Genomic DNA, 23,106 nt, shown 5'->3' on the forward strand with positions numbered 1-23,106 from the left:
CTTTACAATGAAATAGTACAATAAATTCCTTTGATTCGATCTTCAAGAAACATTACGATCCGAATGGGCTATGAAGCTTGATCTTGAATCGTGCTTTGATGTATCTAAGTTGAATGAATAGTTGAACGTGCTTGATTTGATGCGAGGGCCGTTAACTTGATCTCGAACTAGATTAAAGGAAAATCCCCACTTTGATTTGAAGAAGTAGAAATAGGCCTTGATGAACAATGAAATTCTTGTGAACTTTAGAGATAACTCTCTATTTTGGCAGAGTATCTAACTCTCTATTTTGGCAGAGTATCAGTAGTGTTTTCTCTCTAAGTCTTCTACCCCCTTTTTTCATATGAGAAGTCTATATTTATAGGCAACTCAATCGTATTTAATTTGAAATTTTCTTTCAGCATTTATTGAGAGTTAATTATGAATTTAATTTGGTCTTCCATTTAATAAGAACTTTCTATATAGATCTTTTCTTATGACATTGCCATATGGCTTTCTTATTTGATGTTGTCACGTGGCTTGATTTCATTTGTTGATCGCCTATCTCATCAATTGAAGATTAATTTGATCACAAATATTTTACCATGAATAATCGAACAATTGTGAATACATCATAAAATATATTGTAGTTTTGTGTTAGAACCTCTTTCCCTCTCCCTTGTGTGTGTGTGTATGTGTTTGTTTTTGAATAATAGGTAATTGTCTCACATTGCTTAAAAGAGTGTGTTGTGTGTAGTATAACTTACCCCATCCTCCCTTAAAAGTTACCATGGCTTTTGAGTAGAGTTATAGTGTGTCTTTGTGTTAGAACTCCTTCCTCTCTCCCTTGTGTGTATGTGTGTTTGTTTCTCAAAAAAAAAAAAAAAAATAGATTGGTGTCAGTCTCTTATTTTAAATATTTTATAGGGGTTTTAAGTTTAAACTCTCATGTTAAATATAATAACTTTTTATTTTTCTAGGTTATTATTGATTATTGCTTTCTTTATCTCATTATTTTAGAGTCCTATTAATGGGTGACTTCCAGTCATTTGTTAATAGATTATTTTTAAAAAGTTTTAATACTACTCTCATAAAAAAAAATTAAAAAAATGGTTGTTTTTTTGTCTTTTCACATAAAAAATTAATAAACCAATGATCTCACGCATTCATTAACTTTTTCCATTATTTTATTGGAAACTTGGAGCATCATTATGGATTAATTATGTGTTTGAAAATATATGTAATTCCACAAGTTAATTACATCAACCATGGTGATTTCTGACACTGACAATTGATGAAAATAAAACCATATTTTAGTAAGATTTGCATCATGAGAAGAAATGTGCATATTGCTTGGCTTGGTGTGTAGGACTCTCTGATGCATGAACCATATCTCCAACTTCCAAAGCGGAAAAGGGTACAGGATTTCCAACTAATTCAGCACCTATGCCATTTGGGTTAATGACAAAAGAAAGTCACTTTTGCTTCATGAACCACATTATCAAATTTTATAAAGATACATGACATGAAATTGCACTTTGCAGCAACATTTGACTAAATATAAAGTATTGGAAAAGACCCATTAAAAAAAATATAAAGAATAGGAACAAAGATGCAGTGTTCATCCAACAAGACTTGGAATTTGAGTTTCAACAACCACCAACATAAAATAAAGCAAAATCCACTAGCTCTGTGAAACTACCCAAGTGGGGGGCAAATAGATGTTGTGTGGGGATTGCAGCAATAATCACGGAAGTTAGAACTTTCAACCAATTAATGAAAAGAAAACACACAGTGTTCTCACTAAATTAATAAGTAAAAATTTATTGCTATAGAATCATATCATGGTCTGCCTTTCCATTGAAATATGTCAGTGCCTAAAACAATAATAAAAAAATTAATATGCAATCTAAAAGTTATGATCCATAATTTTCCAAACCAAAGTGAAAAATGCTGACCCTTAAATATTATAGAATTTTGCAGAAAAATGCTTAGAGGAATGAAGTCAACCCTTGAATTTGGGAATTTGTATAACTACACTTCGCATTCGTAGTGGATGGATGCAGAAGAAAACGTGTAAACATTGAGTTGATAGGGACATTGTAATTGGCACTAATTGGAAAACAATTTGGAAAAGCAAAAAACATGATGTGATAGTAATGGTGATAAAGTGATTGTAGTGGGATAGAAGCGCAATAAGAGCAGGAGTGCCTGTCGGGAACCATGAAAAACTACTTGTAAATTTGAAATTTTGATAATTGTTGGTTTACATTTACTGTTGCTGTTGCAAATGTATACATTTGCATGAATGGTGTATACTGTTAAGTAAATGCGTACAGCATTCATTTAATGCACAATGTAGATCTTATTTTTTTTTTAAGAGAGAATTTCAACCTATGACGTCTGCTCTTGATGGTAACTCTTTATCATCAGACCAAGACATCAATTAGTTTTTGGTGTAAACAGAAATCGGATCTCAGATCTCTTATACAACCATCAGAGACTTTACCAGTTGAGCTAACTGGAACCCACAAAACATAGTTACAATTGCTAACCGCACAGCTCCAACTTTTCACCTCGAACCCCCAAGCATTTTGTGCATGGAGAGGTATCAATTAAACTATAAAGCTCTTGGTTAATGTAAACTAATAATTTCCTTTGATATATTGTATGATAGAATAGCTCTTTATCATCAGACCAAGACACCAATCAGTTTTTGGTGTAAGCGGAGATCGAATCTCAGATCTCTTATACAACCATCAGAGACTTTATCAGTTGAGCTAACTGGAACCCACAAAACATAGTTACAATTGCTAACTGCACAGCTCGAACTTTTCACCTCGAACCCCCAAGCATTTTGTGCATGGAGAGGTATCAATTAAATTATAAAGCTCTTGGTTAATGTAAACTAATAATTTCCTTTGATATATTGTATGATAGAATAGGTTCTTGAAGCTCTACTTCCCTCTTATAAATTTATAAATTGATGCGTTCCTATTATTATTATTATTATTATTTTGAAAGTTTACTCTTTTTTTTGTATTGAAATTCACAAAAGTATGATTATACAAATGGTCAGTTAACAGGTACTAATTCACACTAATTAAGGTTGAGTTTTTTTATTACAATTTATTGGTCTTTTTAGGGAGTCAAAACAACTTTCAATTAAAATGGTTTTTGTATATGGGAAAGTTGACGGATGTCATAAAGACATTGGTTTAAGAACTATTTTTAAAAAGTCTTTATGGAAAAATAAAAATAAAAATAATTAACCTTTTTTTACAACTTTTTATATTTTTCATGAAAGTAGTATGAAAATTTTCTTAAAAATGTCTATTAACAAATGTCCCAAGAGAACCTTATTAACATAATCCTTAATATATTAACTTTGGCTATTTTTCAATACAGTAAGACCTATTAGATTCCTCCTTAGCAGGTGTATCTATATATATAATCCTTATCCAAACTCTTTTTTTTTTTTTTTTAGAATCTTATCCAAACTCAGAGGTATGTGAAATGCTAGATTCCTCCTTTGCAGGTGTGTCTATATATATAATCCTTATCCAAACTCTCTTTTTTTTTTAGAATCTTATCAAAACTCCAGAAGTATGTGAAATCAAGATGTGGGTTTATTGTTAGAAGTCAATTTTATTAACTTGGAAATGTGCGAGTATTTAACGTCTTCGAAGCAGACAACGGGTTTGTCATATTTTCTCACTAGATTAAGCTTCCTATAGAAAATGTGGTTAGGTTAAATTGCAAAATGGATTGTCTGTATCCCAATGACGTGGACTTAAATTGATATCTAGCTAGAATAAGCAAAATTAAAAAAGCAGGTTCACTGAAACAAATCAATGACATATACATGTTTGACACATTCTAAACAAACCAGCACAATATACTATTTTGCTAGGGCAGTGTGTCTTTCGATTCTATTCCTTCCCCTCGAAATAAATTTCATGAACCGTTGCTAAAAATATTTATACAGAAACTGATACTATTTTGGTTTTGTCTCTGATTATATGACGATTTTTAACTTCTTGCTACTTCACCTTTAAGATTCAACATGATGATTTTTAACTGTTTTTTTTTTTTTTTTTTGGGGGGGGGGGGGGGGTGGGGTGGTGGGGTTGGGATTTTTTTTTAGTAGGCTATGTTCATGTTGTCCCCGTTAAAATGGAACTGTTTCAGCTGGTCCACACTCCACAGGCTTAAGCTTTCTATTGTACTATATATAATAGGCTTCGTTTCAATTTAAGGCTAAGTTTTAGTGGCACCTCAAGCTCCGGTAAAGAACATCCACATGAACCATTAGAAATATCAGACTACAATTCTCTGCCTGCATTCTTTACACTAGATGTGGTTCATTGTAACTAGCAGATGATATTGTTCTCCCAAAATTAATAATATTCTATAATGCTTTTATTTCCATCAGGAAAATTATTGACGATACAGATTTTTTTTTAAATAGTGCTTTTTTAATAGACTCAATGAATCTCTCCAGGCCCAAAAAAGAGTGCTTTTATTTTTATTTTTTGGTGGGGAGGAGTGGTATCTGAATTCTGTCCTGCTGGGCAAAAACCCTTTATCTAATTTGTTTTCTTTTCAGAAAAATCATTTCCAAATATTAGATCTATATGTTCGGATCCATGTTTTACAAGTATATTGATAATAAAAACTGCACATCATTATGGAAAATTTGATAAAGTCGTTCAAAGAAAAGAAAGAAAAGAAAATCGAAAATCATTTCCCACAAAATGGAGATCTAAACCCCTGGAGAGCTCGAGAATGAAATAAGGCTAGGAAATTCATAAACAGAGGTCGGTCAATCGGCCAGCAAGTTGAATCTCTAATACACTACCTATAAAAACATTTTTTTAAACAAAGCTAACCAATGTTTTCTACTGCTGTCACCCAAATAGTATTAAATTTCATCTAAAACAAGAATGTAGAGCAAAACTAACTTGAACCTTAAAACGACTATAAACTAAACTACCTGTGGATAACAAACTAGTCACAATCCAGGAATTATGTCAAAAGATGATGTTGAATACCTAATTTGAAAGCTTGCTCTTAACTGCGGTGATCAGATATCAAACAAAGCTGCTAAGATGGTGATAGAAGATTCAAACATTAATGTAGGAGAAAAGACCAGGCAGCTTCAAAGCAACGAGCAGGCAAATCAACTTTTAACTCCCCTCCGTCGCTTCTTCCCACTCTTGGAGTCGCTCCCTGGTGCTTTCGATGAGTTTGGCGACTTCGTCTTTGTTCTTTCAGGCCTTGCAGAATCAGTTGAGTTCTCCTTCACATCCTCACTCTCTTTTGACTTTGATGAACCACCGCCAGATTTCACCTTGCCAGTACCATTAGCACTAGACTTGCCACCACTTTTGGGGCTTTTGCCCTTGGAAATGGAGGTACTCTTGGACGTGTCCTGCTTGGACTTTCCAGTCTTTGCAATGTCTTGCTTGGACTTGGTGGAAGCTCTGGCTGTGCTTGTATCATCATCCTTAATTTTGCCAGTCTTGGGTGTATTGGGATCATTGCCCTTGGATTTCCCAGCTGATTTAGGAGCAGCATCAACTGATTTACTACTGCCACCTCTAGGCGTATGATCCTTAGATTTGCCACTATTGACATTCTCTGATTTACTTACAGTCTTGCGAGAATCATCTTTGGACTTGCTATCAACTTTAATGCCATCATGGGATTTACGACCAGATTTTGCCAATGTACCTTTGGATTTGCTGGAGGAAGTACCTCCACCCCTAGAAAGTAAACTACACTCTTAAAAGCCAGCTAAAGAATAACACCAAAAGACATTAAATTAAAGATCACTCACTTTTTCAGCGAGGCATCCATCTTTCCTTGCTTGGTTGTCTCATTCGAGTTTCTTTTTGCTTTCTTCTTCAAGGGCCTGGTAAGTAATGAACAAAACAAAGCAGAGAATTGGAAAGTGTAATTGGAATTATTTAAAGAAATTTCCACAGTTTTATAAATTTACAGGAATATATAAAAGTAGTTTTGATGTATTCACATAATAATGAATTTAGGAAGGGGGTGGGGGGAGAAAAGGGATAACGCCATTCATAAACTCCTGTGAGAGGGCAATACATCAGTGGCACCATGTCAAAGCAGGCAGAAGGGGAATTAACAAGTCGTACCAACACAATGTCCTAAATGACAATTCTGTGAGTAAATCCATCATGCTAACCCAAACTAAATAATGACTGAATGACAACAGAAATGTAGGTGTCATAACAATCACCATGACAGGTAAATAAATACTCCAACAAATTGATCAAATTGGTTTTGGACTCTGAAAATTTAATTGCAAGTAAAGATGACACTGAAGAATTCACTTTAGAACATCTCAAGATACATGAGCATCACAGCAATTTTCTTGATTAAAAAGTCAAAACTCAAAAGCAAAGTAAGCAAAACATACGTTTCAGTGGAAGCATCAGGACTTGGGTGATCACTTGCTTGTTCCTGTTAAGATAACACATCAGAATCAATCTAGAACACAAGAAGAAAGTATAAAGTAGCAAAAAATATTAATGGACATAATCACCCACCCCATCTGACCCCGAGTCATCTTCAATTAACTCAAACCTTTCTGTCTTAAGAGATAATATTTCTTCATCACCATCATTGTATGAGACCTACAGAAGAATGACAAACCACAATAAATGTTAGTAAAAACAAAAGTCATCATCGAATAAAATTTTACAAAAAAAACCATCTTTCTTTATTGATAATTAGACATGCACCTTGTGGGTCTTATACTACAACCTCACCCATTCCAATTTTTCATATAAAGGGGCGAGAGACCAAAAGGTCAACACAAGGAAAAAAAAAAGGATAATAACTGGCTTGCATAATTAGCATCTGACCTTATGCTTCTTACTGGCAGGATCAAAAGAATCAATAACACCTTCATAAAACCTGCAAAGTTACAAAGTAAACAAAAGAAAAAGAAAGCTCAACATTCCCATTGCACAACCATATTGAATTACCCAATTGAAGTTAAAACATCGCAAGAGAACAATATAAAAGCAAATGAACTCCAGCTCAGTTAAAAGGCAATGGAAAACATGATTTACAATGCAGTTATACAGATTCAAGGTTTAAACTTGTATGCAATACCATTCAAACAGCTATCAAGATACCACTCGTGAATTTGGGTGAACACTGGGCTGATTTGCTGAAATTTGGTCAGCGTATATACCGTATAGTAATACTTTGAAGAAGTAAACCTTTAAAAAGCAATAAGCAAATAAGCTTTAAAAGAAAAAGATGTTGACAAACGGACACATAAAAAGACATGGACAAGGGACACATGAACAAACGCCCAAAAAACACACCCAGCATTTGACAGTTCAATGAACAAAAATATCTAGAGAGGGCTTAGAAAGGAAAATTGAGATAAAACATAAGATCACAACTTCACAAAAAAACAGCATTCAAAAAGATCAATTAGTGAAGATCTCAAGCAGCAGCTTTTGAGAATATATAGAACATAAGAATGGTACTTACGCCTGATCATCTGGCCACCAAACTTTAATCCTTGAACCAACTAAATTCTCACCATATTTAGACACCTGAAATAGTATTCACTCAATAAGAATTTGATTTAAAAAGCACAATAAAAATTCTTCAAGTAAAATCCTAAATGTAAAAATTGCAAGGATAATCTAAAAAGAACCCAATGACAGAAATTATAATAAAACTAATTTAGACATAAGATAGGTTAGCTCAAAGTTTGTAACATAATCATTTTTATAAGGCCAAAATCAACCATCAATGCCTCTATTTTATAATTTTGATAGTCTACATCTACAAACAAACAGATTAGTTGCATGCACAGAAAGGTATTCTACCAAATCAAATATATGCAGAAGACAACAAATTCTACATATTTGTGCAAGAATATAGTGACATCCCACAGACACCAAAATAATGCTCTGCGAGTATGAATCCATACATCCATTGAAACAAGTGAATGTATCAGCAACTAACAAAAGAGAAAAGGAATCACAATAGAAGAACTCACACACCTATACAAACTTTTTGTCCACAAGGATCCATTGATATCATTCTTACATCAAGTGGACAGCAACTGACTTGGATAATATGTTTTGATAATCAATAGTTGGGGGTGGGGGGATTCCAACCCTGGATGTCTCCATTAGAAACACCAGGAGATGCCAACCAGTTGAGCTATAAGGCTCTTGGCACCTACTTGGATAATAATTATACAGACATACACATACATACATGCATATTCTCCACAACTCATAAGGGAAAAAAAAAAAAAAAAAAAAAAAAGAGAAGAAGAAGAAGATACCAGCATGCAATGTACTTAGATTTATGGAAGATATTCTATATATTCAAATGACAAGCTTGATATATTATGCAAGTTAAAATTTCATTTTGAAACTGAAAATAATGTGCATGCACATGTATGACATTACGGAGTCAAGATTAGTACATACTTTTTCTTTGCCTGAAGTACGCTTCCTCTTGGAATTTGACTTAGGAGTGTCCAAGTCACGATCATCTTTAGTTGATTTCGTGACTGACTTCGGTGAAGACACCACTTCCTATATAGCAACATATTGTTAGGACTACACAAATTGTTAGCATTACACAACAGCAAAAGCACAAATCAAGAGTCAATAAGAAAGTACTTTGTCATCATCTTTAGCAGAAGATTTTGTTGCATCCTTTTCAGAAAAACCTTTTCCCCGTGCTCGCCTTTTCTTGTCCTGCGGCTGCTTTGAAGAGGATCCAGCACCAATCTTACTGCTTCCATCCACCTTCTTAGCTGACTGCTTCAATGGCTTTTCTTCTGAATCATTAATGCTGCTACTGCCCTTTTTTGAAGCATCTACCACAGTCGGAGTTTTATTCTCAATGGAAATCTCATTAGACACCTTTTTCCCTGAGCGTCTATTTGGTTTTACTTCTGAATCACTTGTGGCTTCGGAAACCTTTTTGGAAGCATCGTCTGCAGATGGTGTGGCATCCTTAATTAAGCTCTCTTTTTTCTTCTGTCTTCCACCAGCCTTTTTGGAATGACCATCTGGAAGGCTCCCACTTGGTGATTGGGCAACATTTCCAGATTCATCCTCCAAAGGCTTGGGTGAGGATGGCTTAATAGAAGTCTCTTTTTCATTTTCTGATGGCCCAGCAGCCTCAACAGATGGGTCCTCAACAGGTGAACCGGGCACATCCTTGTTTTGACTGTTATGATCTGGTAATTTCTTATTTTCCAACTCATCATCAATAAGGGAACTATCAGAAGGTTCTGTTGATTTCATTGAAGAATTAGATTTTTTTCCTCTTGTCTGAGTACTTTGCTCAGGCTTATGTTCTGCATCCATTGCCTTCTCAGAGTCCAAACTATCTGGTCCAGCATTGCTTGATGTATTTATACTTATGGATTGATCGGTTTGATGATCATGCTCTGGCTTCTTTTGGGAATTCGAATCTATCTTAGAGTCATCTTCCGCCATTGGTGCAACACCATTGCTCATTAATGATTTGGGAGATCTCTCAACAGCAAGATCAACTTGCTCAGAAGAACCCAATACCGTTGTTTTCTCTTTATCCTCCTGATCAATAGAACATTAATGTAAATGACCACCTCAGGTTCAAATATTTAAGTTTACTTGGAAGCAGAATAATTATAAATAAATGACAAGAGTAAAAAAATCCTATGTTGCACAAACACGGACACGGACACGGAGATACGGCAATTTTTGAAAAATAAGGACACGACACTGCGGGGACACGGCGGTTAAATAATTAATTATATTTTATATTTAGGCATATTTTTTAATATTTTTAGACATAAAATACGTTTATGTCTAGAATTTAAATGATGTAAAAACTACAAATAAGTAAACTAACACCTAAAGTAGTACAATAATACACAATATTTAACTTTAATAAATAAATAAAATTATAGCAGGACACACAAAAACAAAAATCACTAAATTCATAATAAATATTATAATTTATAAGGCAAAACAAAAGGCTGAGTAAAGAAATACATTAATTTTGACAGTGGGATTAAAAAAAAAAAAGCGCGTTATCTATACTATTATTCTATTATTTAAGGGGTTTTCCCTGTTTGCATTCTTTATTTTTTTTGTTCAAAAATGCCTCTACACTCTTATGTTTAAGTAGAGACAAAACTAAAGGACAATCCGGTAAAAATATAACTCTAACTCCCACTAAAACATTGCCTAAAAAATAGAGTCACTCCCCTATTAGTTTTCAAATTACTTTATCCACTTATAAATTAAATTTCAAAATAAAAAATTATATATTCACACCCAATTGATTACTCAACTTCATCCGTTCTTTAAAAAAAAAAAAATTTGAGACGCGTTATTCCATTTACTTCACAGTTACACATTTATCACATCAGAGAAAACAGAAGAGAGAGAGGGAGAAAGAACACAGCACCGAAAGAGAGAGAGGGAGAAGGCCGGTGGGGATCAAGTGTCGCCGGAAGGACAAAGCCGGCAGAGATCGGCGTCACCAAAATTAATATCCCAAAAAAAAAAAAAAAACCAAGAGAGAGGAGGTCGGACCTGTTGTCCAAACCGAGAGAGGGAGATCGCCGGAAGGGATAGGGCACGGCGTCACTCGACATCTATGGAGCTCGCCGATCGGCCCGATCTAGCTCCGGCAAGGGACAGAGGGCAGCGGCAGAGGTCAGAGGGAGGGTGGGTTGAGAACTTGAGAGGTGGGTTTCTCAAAATGACTTCTCAGAACTCAAAATCTGTGATTTTCATTTTTTTTTCTTCACTGCTGGCATGTCGGACACGTCGGAGCCGTATCGGAGAAACGTAATAAAAAATAAATAAAAAATAAAAAAAAAAAAAGGACACTCGCTGGACACCGGAATCCGGAGAGTCGTACCCGTTTTGGTGTCCAACATGTGTCCGACACCGACATGACGCCAAAAATGGCGTGTCCGTGCAACCTAGAAAAAATCAAAGCAAAATATAAAAGAAGTGGAAGAACAAATATCATACCTGAGCTGCCTCATCCAAAGATGCCCCCACTGACTTGCTCTCATCAGCCTGTACCATATAAACACACAAATTCACTCATCATGATTAAAGTCACAGCACACAGGCAAATTATAACACCAGTAAACTATGGTTAGCAACAACCAATGACAACATAGCCAGTTTGAAAGTAAGAAATCACCACATAAAACTTGTAAACAATAGACACAGGATCTCATTAAACTAGCAAGGCAATCCAAAAATAGCATACTATTGTATAAGGAAATATTTCATAAGCAAACTAAATTTGTTCATTTTTTAGTAATTAACGGCCACAGTTTGGATGGAGTTTCTACTCTACTCCCCCCTCAATCCAAACTGGCCCTAAGGAACACAGTTTCCAGGAGAAGAGAAGATGATTGGTGGACAAAGTGACAGAAAGATGGTATAATGGCAACAGTGTTGTCATAGAGCAGTAACCAGATTTAGGTGAAATGCCATGAGGCAAAGGAGGGTACACAACAGGTGCAGGGACATTGATGGCTATAGAAAGCACCAAATCAACAAGTTCTTTCAGTCATGAAAGAAAGCAAAAATTGTAAATTTATCTATCTTGAGACTAATAACAAGATTACCATATCAATGCCAGCTCCACGGTCTTCATTCTGTTCAACATCACCAGAAGTCTCTTGGCATATTGAAGCAACAACTTTACTATAATCATCAAAAGATATTCCCAAGGTCTGCACTGCTTGAATCAGGTAAGGCTTAAGCTTGGTACCAGAGCTTTCAAGCACTCTCTCCGCCAACTTCCGAGCAACAGGTAGAACTTCCTGCAAAGCGAGGATGTCACCAAATTGATATAATTGAGAAGGGGAGAAGCATATTGTCAGTCGAGTGTATCTATAACCTCATTATCTGTTTTGACATTAGTTAAGATGGGGGTGAGTAGCTCTAGAGAAATATCTTCACTTTCTTCTAAAACAAGGTTCATAATTGTCTCCATAGATGAAAACACATTCTCTGGGTGATAGTCCCTGACAAAACAAGATGAAACATCACAAATTTATTACAAATTTGAAGAATTATACCACAAGGTTTTTATGGGCAGTAGCAACGACTTATCAAATGTAACAACAATAGATATTGAAACAGGAAACTCAAACCGGAAAATACTAAATCACCCAATCTGCAAAAAAGATGGGGGTTGACAGTGTGAAAAGGAGAAGTGCATGAAGTTGATGCAGACACCTCTCAATCAAAAATTAATAACTTTGAAGCTCTCAAAATAACAAAAAACATCCTAAGGAGGAAGAAACACAGGGAGAAGCAAAAACTCAGAAAAGTACATAAACTTATAAAAGTACGTTTAACTTCAAGTCATGCAATAGAATTGCCATGTTAAAGCCATTTCTACAATGTAAATCTTTTATATTCCCAAAATTCCATCCCAATCTAAAGGACACAAATAGCTAAATGAATGCATTTCTTTTTCTTGCTAAGTTACACATTAATGCAATGAGTTTGGAGCCCACAACCTCACCCGCCATCCCATTATTATGGGAGGACGAGGTGCCAGTGGAGCTATAGCTAATTGGCATAACTAAATGAACGCATTATGAATTGTACATAAGGCAGGAAAAAAAGCTTAAATCTCAACCACTTCATATCAACAACACTATATTATAAGTGTTAAATCTCGGTATAACACCTTAACCACATTCTTTCTCAAATTTCCATCTTTTTCTCAAGTTTTGTTAGTTATGTATTTATTTTTTAGCCAGGTATGTTATTCATCTCTACCTGAACTAAAACATCAATCTCAACAGCATTTGCATTATGCCTTTTCATTTGTCTTTGGTTCCTTTTAACAAAGTAAAATATTTTTAAATTTAAAAAAAGCACTACTAACTTTCACTTCCACTTTAATACAATAGCTAAAACAATCCCTGGAATCCCTAGCAATAAATTGCTAAACAATTCCAAAAATTATCCTGTCATGCTCACAAACCTTTAGAGGAAAAATAGTTCTCACGGGCTTCAGCCACAAATTACCAAATGACAGTTTAGGCCATTAGCATATTTGTCACAGGAACTACTATGTCCTTCAAGACAATGCAAGTGTAATTTCAAGTTTTCAATAATCAAACCACAAAACACAGGCATAAGGTTGTTGTTTAGTGTCCAATGGGACCATTTAAGAAGCCATTCATATTTGAAAGATAATAATGCCTTACAATAAGGTTAAGAACTACACTAACTTATTTATCAAAAAAAAAAATTACACTCTCACTTAGAGCTGTTACCAATTTCGGATATCTTGTGTCCTGAGCATCAGTAATGTACATGTACCATTTCACAAATCCAAAGGTATTGAATAGATACTTGGACTACACAAGGAAAAAAACATACTACAGAGATCTATCAATGAGAAGACATCCTTGAGACAGAGCGACACAAGTGGAAAATAATAGTTCATACCTTATTGACTTGAGGAAATTCTGGAACATCTCAAGGATCAGCGCATCACATTCAAGGTCCAACATTACCACACATGACCTGACCTTAGCAACAGTTTCAAGAATCGAGGTCCGCTTTGTATATGACCGACTGGACTTGTCAGATAGATTTTCAAATGAAGATACAATCAATTGAAAGACCTCCTGCATAACATTAAACGGACAAATAATAATAAATATTTGATGAATAATTTTAGGAATAAAGACAGCCACTTGACTTATGAGTTCCCTTACAACGTCCAGACCAACAAGTTTAAGGTACCTTCATTTGATCATCATCATAAGGAGCATCAGGTGCAGTTATCCTTGTTATCTCACTTATGCAAGAGGCAACCGCAACCTTCACATCAACATTTGAATGCCTAAAGAGTTGATCAGCAACTAATGCTTTCAGTGATGGAGAAAGTGCACTCTGCATTGATTTGGTAGGAGATTGTTCCACTTTTGATAGACAATTCTCTACTCGCTAAAGTCACAAGGAACAAAGAAAAAACAAGATTATGCTAATGCAACCACCATCAAAACAAGTAAGGTAGCAACTTCTGCTACTTTCAACCTCTCACAATTAAAAAAACCAAGATAACAACTTAACCCTAACCCTGGACTGGTGAACGTTGTATAAAATTGACACTCAAAATTTTCACAGCTCAACAGTTGCACAATCATATAGAAATATTTGCAAAAAGAAGATGCTTTAGCATTAACGAAGCAAAACAAAAAGGGTTTTTGTCTAAATTCCTTTGTTGGCAAGCATCTCATATTTTTAGATAACATTTGAATTTTGATGCCTGCTCACTCTGTTGCACGGTGGGCTATTTCTTGTAATAGGTGGGAGCTATCCCCATCTCAGAACATCCTGCTCATTTATTGAAGGAACATGTAGATGGAGAGGGATACCATCCCGCCCCCCTTTTGAGGAATAAAATTCTAAGTATTACTCAATAAAAAAAATAAAAATAAAAATAAAACAGAACAAAAACAGAAGAGACTGTATGTTAAACAAACTCAACTTAAAAATTGAGACTAGTAGTAAACAAAAACAACAGCTCTAGTAAATCAAATAATTTGACCCAAAAAATAAAAACTAATTTTTTAACTTCAAATATCTCACTAAAGCTACTCCTGGGCATGAACATGAATTGCTTAGCCCATTAAGGGTGAATGCCCCTGCATGGTTTTGGCAAATGGGGTCAGTTGCCCATAGGTTTTACTCGCTAAAGGCAAGTCCAAAGGGCTCCTATTTAGAACGGTTCCCCTACGCTATCTAAAAATAAAAGTCTCACAAAAGCATTATCAATTTTTTTTATTGGTACTCACCATAACATTATATAAACCAAGCAAAAATATGGAAAAGGCAGTGCATAATCAACAAATCCCTTTCTCCCAACAAGCTGGTTCAGAAATTATCTAATTCTCAAATTTTTCCAAAAAGTCCTCATAAATTTCCTTCCTAACATAGTTTTCAACATTTTAAAAAAAAAAAATCGTGATTTTTGACTATAAATAGCAATGTTTTATACAAATCCACATCAAGAACTGGTGCTTGAATATTCGTGAATTATCCAAAGCTTAGTTAGAATGAAGCATGTTTGTTTAACATTGTTAAGGTAGATATTGAAAATGCACATCTACCAAACTCATTCCAGAGTCGGAAAGAAGAAGAAAAGTTTTAAAACAAGTCAAATTGCAGACACTCCAATTTTTTTTTTTTTACAAGGTGGTTTTTGACAAGGCAGGACCCCTAGGACCCACTACTGGAGAGAAGACTGTAAACCCCGGATACCTCCAACCGCCTGCAAACCACAAGTATTGGGTAAGTGAGGGTGTACTGTGGGTGATTGAACCAGGGCACCCAAGTTGGAGTGGGATTTGTACACTACCTTGACCGATCAGCCCACACCTTCGTGGGTCAGACACTCCAAGTTTTGGAAATTGAACTTATGTAAGTCATGGTGTGATAGTTAAGGAATGCATTGTTGGGCCCACTTGGAACAAATCCAATATAATACAGGCATTGATGATTGCCTTTTATGCCCCAAACATAAACCGCATGTAATGACCAAAAATAGGGATTTGCCACTTTCAACTAAGGAAAGAAATACTATAATATTAGTTTTACAAACATATAAAAAAAGGCCCTTAAAATATTTGATTATACTGCAATACCAACCAGGATATGGAGAATTTGATGTTTCTACAAGCGCACAAACAACACTGAAGATATTAAAAGGAAAATAAATAACCCCTGTATATATCGTTGATTTTTAGAAAGCAAAAAATAAAATATAAAATATTTAAGCAGGAAGAAGAAATGTTTTATCTCATGTTTACAACCGTGATTTGACAAAAAAAAAACGGGTAGAAATGGAAAGAAACAAAAGTTCTGTTATTAAAATGTCATGCTTATCCAAGTCCCTTCTTTGGCGAAGTTTATAAATCAATAAATAAATCTATTACGCCCTTTCCATTATTTTCTTTCCAAATTTATGGCGCAAAACCAGGAGGGAATGCAGAGTTCCAATTGAAATGTCCTCTCTCTCAAGTTATAACAGCAACAATGAACTTTAATGAGCTCAAAATTTTTATCAGTACCCAATTTGATTTTATTAGTTGTATTGCCAAAAAAAATAATAATAATACTACCAGTTTTAAAAAAATCTTTTCAATCAATACTGATAACCGAATTCATTTGTGTTTCCTTAACTATATGAAAAATATAAACCAATCTTAATTATAGCTCATTCCCAACAATCCCCTGAACTTAATACTAACATGGTAATGTGTTTAATGTCAAATACAAATCATTTCCCCACAGCTACCAAAAAGAGGCGCGCATATCTGCATATATAACTAACAAAAAATGCGCGCAGACTCACTCTACACGCTAAGATTAAATACAATTCCTCATTCAATGGATTGTCAAGCATGGACGTAACAGCCACACAAAAACACAACAGTTTAGCATCAACAATTGGTTAAGCTGCATTGGCAGATTTCAAATTCCAACCATTCATGTGTAATTCAAGTATGTAACACAATGAAACCATGAAGTAAGCCTAATAGTATAAACCAAACAAGCAGGAAGAAAACAAAAAAACAAACACGAGCAAAGCAAGCAACACAGATCACAAAAACCACCAAAGCCCTCAATATGACAAACCCATTTCAGCAAATAGACTAAAAATCACATCCACGAAATAGAAAACAAGAAACAAACAAACAAAACAAAAAAAAAACAATACAAAAAAAACCTAGAGAGGTAACGAAGTTTGAACAAAAGATTAGGGCTTTTACATCGAGAAGAGAGAGGAGTTCGTCGACAGAAGAAGGAGGGTCGACAAGCTTATTCCCAGCTTGAAGAAGCTGCTCTTCGAGCTCTCCATCCGAGGAAGCCATTGCTAGTCTCTTCGTAACCCTAGATCCTTTCAAATCTCACTAATTCACCGTCAATTTCACACCATTGAAAACCCTAAAACCCCAAAAAAAAAAAATCGAAGACAGAGAGTCAGAAATTGAAGAAAATTTCCGATTCTCAAAGATTGAAACAAAATTAGGGTTTTTTTTTTCTTTTTTTTTTTTTTTTTTTTTTTTTTTTTTTTTTTGAGAGAGAGAGAGAGAGAGAGCGAGTGAGTGAGGATTCGAAGAAAAAAAAAAATAAAACTCGCACGAGAAAAAAATTAAAAATATCTGATGTAAATACTGGGTGCTCAGTAGATTTATAAAATAAGATTTTATTTATTATATTTTGGTTGTGTCTTGGACTTGGTGATGTGGCTAGTATGGCTTTTTTTTTTTTTTTTTTTTTTTTATTGGGAGCGCTTTAAAAGGGGAATCCAGCGAAGCTTGGCTCGGATTCCGCGGGTATTGTGAATTTGAGTTAAATTCGGGGTTTCAGATCCGCCTTTGGATTTTTTCACCACTTTGAGGGGGGGTCCACTTTGGGTTGGATTTTGGACCGTTGGATGGAATTTTTTTTTTTTAGGAATTATTCTAATTACACCTTTCTTACCTAATTTCATAATTTACTGACTTTTACTGACCTGTGCGAGTACAAATTATTCTAATGACATTATTTTTTTGTCGGATTTGAAAATTGTAGTATGAAAAGTGCTACGTTAGTAATATTTTTACAACAAATTTTAATATGACAAGTCATTGTAAGTAATAGCTTAAGAGGCTAAAATTTGATATGGTAAAAAAAAAAAATTTTTAAGAAACAAACACACACAAAAGAGAGAAAATTATGACTTTTAAGTAGAGTTGTGATGTGTCTTTATATATAGCAAAAATATTATGGACTTAGTATTTTCTGTATTTGCTTTTGAGACTATTTTTTCTTTTTCTGTGTTTTGAGACTATTTTTTCTTTTTCTGTGTGTGTGTGTGTGTGTGTGTGTGTGTGTGTGTGTGTGTGTGTGTGTGTGTGTGTGTGTGTGTGTGTGTGTGTGTGTGTGTGTGTGTGTGTGGAGGATGAGAGGAATTTTGTTTTGGTATCTCGAAATAAATGGGTCGTAAACGTATTAGGTGTTGTGTCACGTTTCACAATGCTTTTATACATTATCCACTCCACTAGTAAGTCCTCTACTAACAAATTAATTCAAATGCTTACCTCAGGACAAAAAACATGTGATTGGGATTTTTATTTTCTTACAAATCTCGGACATTGACAAATTTTAAAAACACACTCTCTCTTTTCTTTTCTTTTTTGGCTTAATGGACATTAAAAAAAAAAAACTTTATAAATAAATGAGAATTTTGATAGATAAACTTGAAAAAAGTAAATAGCTTTTATGATTGTGTAATTTATAAGCATGTATGTCATATTGTTTGACAATTGTACCATAGACCCCTAGATCTCATAGCGTGCCACTTTATTGCACGCCTGTACATAACTTTATAAACCAGTACTAATTGAATTTTTTTTAATAATTAGTTAAATTTGTGTCTGATTTGTAATAAATGCAACAAGTAAATTGCGTCTTTTTTTTCTTTTCTTTTTTCTTTTTCTTTTTTTATACAAAATATAATTTTACTTTAATTTAATCTAAGTGTATATGTGTGTCTCTCCTGAAAACTTGAATTCTGACCCTTACCATCCACACTCCACAAACACTTATACTTGTGGAGTGACCATCGTACCAAAGAAGTGCGGTGATGCGTCTTTCAAACTTGGCATGGGAATCCATATTTTAATAAGGTTAGCTTTTTCTTTTTCTTCTTTTTTATGGAAGCTTTTTTTTTCAAAAAAATTTAATTATAATATGCCTAGAGTTCTAAAAAATACATATTTTACATTCTAAAAAACTTCTTTATTTATTTTACTAACTTATTTAACAATATATCCGACATTTCAATTCTTATTTTTACATATAACCTAATAAAATAATATAAACTAAGAGATGACAAAAGAAAGTCATAAATAAATAAAGAGAGATAGGAAAAAATAATAAAACAATATATATTATTCTACAACCACCGCATGTATGTCAATAGACTATATTTTCATTTTAAAGAGAATCTAATTCTACAAATTTATTTACAAAGGAAAGCACACAGTCCCTTAATATTTAAAATTTTCTCATGATAAATGTTTTTTTTTCCTTTTTGAAATCATGATAAATGTAATTCAAGATTCAGGTATCTTGATTATAATATAAGTTGTCTTATTTAAGGATGTTTCCGTATAGGATATAAGATCTTATATCATTTGGAAGGTAAAACTAATGAATGTACCAATGATGATTATTAGTTATTTTTCTCTTAGGCTCCGCTTAGGAGGAGGGAATAGAATAGAATGGAAATTAATGAAAATAATCATTTTGAAATATTCTTCCCTTCCCTTAGTTGGGAGTTTTAATGGAGGGAATGGAACGCATATTCTCTTATTTGGGAGTTTAAATAGAAGGGAATAGAATGAATAAGAGAAAACACTAATTCCTCTTTATTCCTTAAAATCTCAAATTTTTATTCCCCCCTAAATTTGGAGGAATTAGAGGGAATGAAATTAGATTTAATGATTTTTTTACTAAAACTCCCAAAATACCCCTATATATTCAATTCTTTATTTTAAAAGAGGAGTATAATAATAATATTGTCATAAAATGATTTCATTCAATTCTCTTCATATTGCTCTCAAATAAGATTTCTTACATTCCATTCATTTTCATTCATTTCTATTCATTTATTTTAAAACATTCAATCAAGGTTACTTAATTTCATTCCATTCTTTTCCATTCATTTCCCTTACTTAAATACATTCCACACTTTACTATCAGCTAGCTTATAGACTTTAGAATCATGCTTTTGACATGGCGGTTCCAGACATAGTCTAATCCAATGATGCGTTGCTTATTCAAGTTGATCCGGGAATGACACCCATGTGTACCTTTATTCCAAGGCAACTTAACAAAGATCAGATGATGTCTCTTTTCCTTGAGTCATGGATTACGAAATATGAGATGATTCATCAAGCAAGTAAACCAATCCAGTCTAAGGATCCTCTTTTCATCATAAAAGCAAATGGTGAAGTAGAAACAAAATTCTCGATGGCACCATCAGAGAAGAAAGATGTCACAGTTTTCCCAACTCAAACTGCTATGCTCCAACCAGTATCCTATGTCAGTGAAGAAGTACTTCAAATCAAAGCATTTCGAGAAGATGGAAAGCCTTGTTACGAAGGGAAATCATCCTCCGATCACATATGGTAGGACGTTTGTGATTGTGTTGACTGCCAGAAAGAAGAAAGCTTTGAAGAAGACTATTCCAAGAGAAAGAAAAAATCCTCCCAGCAAAAGCTCAAAGAAAGATATAAAGTAGGAGATCCAGAAGTTGACTTTCTAAGAGAGCCCTCTGGAAAGTTTGATTATTATGTCCTTTATCCTAGAACCAAGAAACAAATCTCTCCCTCTTCATCCAAAGAAGATCATAACCAAAACCAGAAACCTTCATTAATCCCATATTATCAGAAAGTTCTTCCCCAGACTTTAAAATGTCAACCTCTTCCCACTAAATCAACCCAAATATCAGAATTTTCCCCCTATTACATGTTTGACCAAGCCTCCCCTTCCTATTCCCATAACTTTCCTCCATTAGAAAATTTTGACCACCCTCAAACCAATACCAAACACGTCTGGAAATTAAAGAATCCTGTTGGAACTAATTCTAATGGTACTAAGAAACAGGTCTCTTCTACAGAAGCAGTGTTAAACTGGCAAGCAGAGAATGCTGTAGCACAAAAAAAGTCCTTTCAAAAATCTTGGATAACCAGCAAAGGATGGCTGAAGCAGTCAATCATACCTTTTCATCTTCCAATTCTCTTATTGAAGATTTGAAGAAGAAAATCAAGGCAGTTGAATAAGAGTTGGCAATTATTGCTTCCACAGTCAAGGACTTGTCTGTCTCCTTTCCTCTTATTGGACAAAAAGAAAAATAGAAAAAACAGTTGCTGCTACAACTCCAATCTATGGAAGGATCACAGAAAGAAGCTACTCAGGCCCTTCCAATGCATGTCCAGACGCCCTACCAGCCTCGGCAATTATTGTATAAAGATCTCGCCATGCCCTTGACCTCACCGTTTTCACCAACTTCTCAAAACCTACAACCATTAGTCATGACACATCCTAATCATAATCTGTTTAGGCCATGTGGAATTCTCCCCAGCATTATACACCCAGTTTCACCTCAAAAAAATCATTAAATCTAATTTAATTCCCTCTCATTCCTCCCAATTTCAGGGAGGAACGAAAATTCAAGGTTTTAAGGGAATAGAGAGGAATGAGTGTTTTCTCCTACCCATTTTATTCCTTCCCACTTAAACTCCAAAATAAGGGAATGAACTTTTCATTCTCTCCATTAAAACTCTCAAACAAGATAATGGAATAATATTCTAAAATTATTCTTTTCATTCCTTTCCCTCCTCCCAAACAAAGCTTTAAAAAAAACCGTAATGTTTGTCGATAACATATAGCCAAATAGCTATTATCGCATCTTTAGTCTTTGTTTAATAGGAATGAATGGAATAGAATGGAAATGAATGAAAATAATAATTTTAAAATATTTTTCACTTCCCTTCATTTGTTTGGAAGTTTTAATGAAATGAATGGAAAATTCATTCCGTTGTTTGAGAGGTTAATAAGTGGAAGGGAATAGAATGGGTAAGAGGGGACACTTATTCATTTCTATTCCCTTAAAACCTTAAATTTTCATTCCCCCGAAATTGTGAAGGAATGAGAGAAAATGAAATTATATTTAATGAATTTTTTACTAAAACTCCCAAAATAGGACAAAGTTTAGCTACAAAATTAGTTGTAGCCTTAGGCTACAAACTTACTTAATATCTTTTTATTGGATTTGAATTTTGATAAATCCACCATTGGATTACATCTTCTTCTTATATCCTTCATACTTGCAAAATTTTAAGAAAATTAAAGATCAATAGCTATGTCATCAATAAATTTTTTAAATTGCAAGTTTTTGTAATTTAAAATTATGAACAAAATATAAACTTATAGATTATGTAGTAAATGATATCTGATTGACACAAAATTTAATATGTGTATTAAGGATGTAAAGAACATGCAATTCAACGGTTAGATTTTCAAAATATGTTGTAATATTTATTTTATTGAGTGAGTTTGTAGCCTTAAGCTACAACCAATTTTGTAGCTAAACTTTGTCCCCCAAAATATCCATATATATTCAACCATTTATTTTAAAATAGTGGTCTAATAGTAATATTGTCATAAAATAATTTCATTCCATTCATTTTATGTTACTCCTAAATAAGATTACTTACATTCAATTATTTTATTTTAAAATATCTAATCAAGATTACTTAATTTCATTCCATTCCTTTTTTTTTGTTAATTCCCTTATGATCATTTAATTCTATGCCACTCCTTATAAACTCCCAAACAAACTCCCAGGTGAATTAGTATCTCACCTCGAGTATATTTAAATCAATACCCTAAATATACATTACCATATAGTTACCGCTTGGAGAAATTTTAGTGATAGTTTTTTTAAGTATTATACATTAAGTGTTCGATTAAATTCAAACACACGACTAGCCAATGCAACATGAATCATTCTATCTTCCCTAATGACAATCAACATTTAAACCATATGGTTTATTTACCAACCAAATGGAAAATCAAAGGAATTGTATTAATGTTACATTTTACTTTTTTTTTTTGTTGTTCTTTACTTTCATAACCACGTCTTATCTATCCACCACATGCATGATGCATTTTATCTCATTCACTTTCTTTCCAAGCATTCGGTATCATTTTGGCAGGTCATTGCAATATTCTGAGTGAGAACGGGCTCAAATTATTTTCTTCCTGTATCAACACGCTGCTTTTTGTTGACTTGCAAATTGTGAGGATATGAAATTGAGTGTGAATTTGTTGTGTCATAATATAAGAAGTGCTACGTCCACAATAATTTTACAACAAATTTTAGGTAGCAAATTGTTACTAGTTTTAATCTGAAATTACTTTTTTATCCATCAATAACAGTAAATAACAACTTGTCACCTAAATTTTGTTCTGAAAATACCAGAGACATAATATTTTCAAA

General features: G+C 33.9%; 1 protein-coding gene across 2 annotated transcripts; it reads right to left on the reverse strand.

The window, feature by feature from the left end:
* Positions 1–4,768: 4,768 nt before the first annotated feature.
* Positions 4,769–17,125, reverse strand: LOC115974871 (dentin sialophosphoprotein). Of its 2 annotated transcripts, none has more exons than XM_031095412.1 (14): positions 16,823–17,125; positions 13,791–13,994; positions 13,491–13,672; positions 11,920–12,046; positions 11,645–11,842; positions 11,034–11,081; positions 8,673–9,599; positions 8,478–8,585; positions 7,519–7,583; positions 6,876–6,927; positions 6,558–6,644; positions 6,428–6,471; positions 5,822–5,896; positions 4,769–5,759 (listed from the first exon to the last, which is right to left on the reverse strand). In XM_031095412.1, exons 1-14 carry the CDS (start codon positions 16,922–16,924, stop codon positions 5,162–5,164), a joined length of 2,817 nt encoding a protein of 938 aa, XP_030951272.1. In that variant the 5' UTR covers positions 16,925–17,125; the 3' UTR covers positions 4,769–5,161. The 2 variants fall into 2 exon arrangements, with proteins under 2 accessions (XP_030951272.1, XP_030951273.1); XM_031095413.1 differs by having other exon boundaries at positions 4,769–5,747; positions 16,823–17,124.
* Positions 17,126–23,106: the final 5,981 nt, after the last annotated feature.

Source organism: Quercus lobata, chromosome 2 (assembly GCF_001633185.2).
Source record: "Quercus lobata isolate SW786 chromosome 2, ValleyOak3.0 Primary Assembly, whole genome shotgun sequence".
Lineage (NCBI taxonomy): Eukaryota > Viridiplantae > Streptophyta > Magnoliopsida > Fagales > Fagaceae > Quercus > Quercus lobata.

Coding starts and splice junctions, on each gene's coding strand:
- LOC115974871 (XM_031095412.1), bottom strand. CDS start 16,924: ATGGCTTCCTCGGATGGAGAGCTCGAAGAGCAGCTTCTTCAAGCTGGG. Junction 6,472..6,557: donor ATGACTCGGGGTCAGATGGG/GTGGGTGATTAT, acceptor TTATCTTAACAG/GAACAAGCAAGTGATCACCC. Junction 5,760..5,821: donor ATGGATGCCTCGCTGAAAAA/GTGAGTGATCTT, acceptor TTAAGAGTGTAG/TTTACTTTCTAGGGGTGGAG.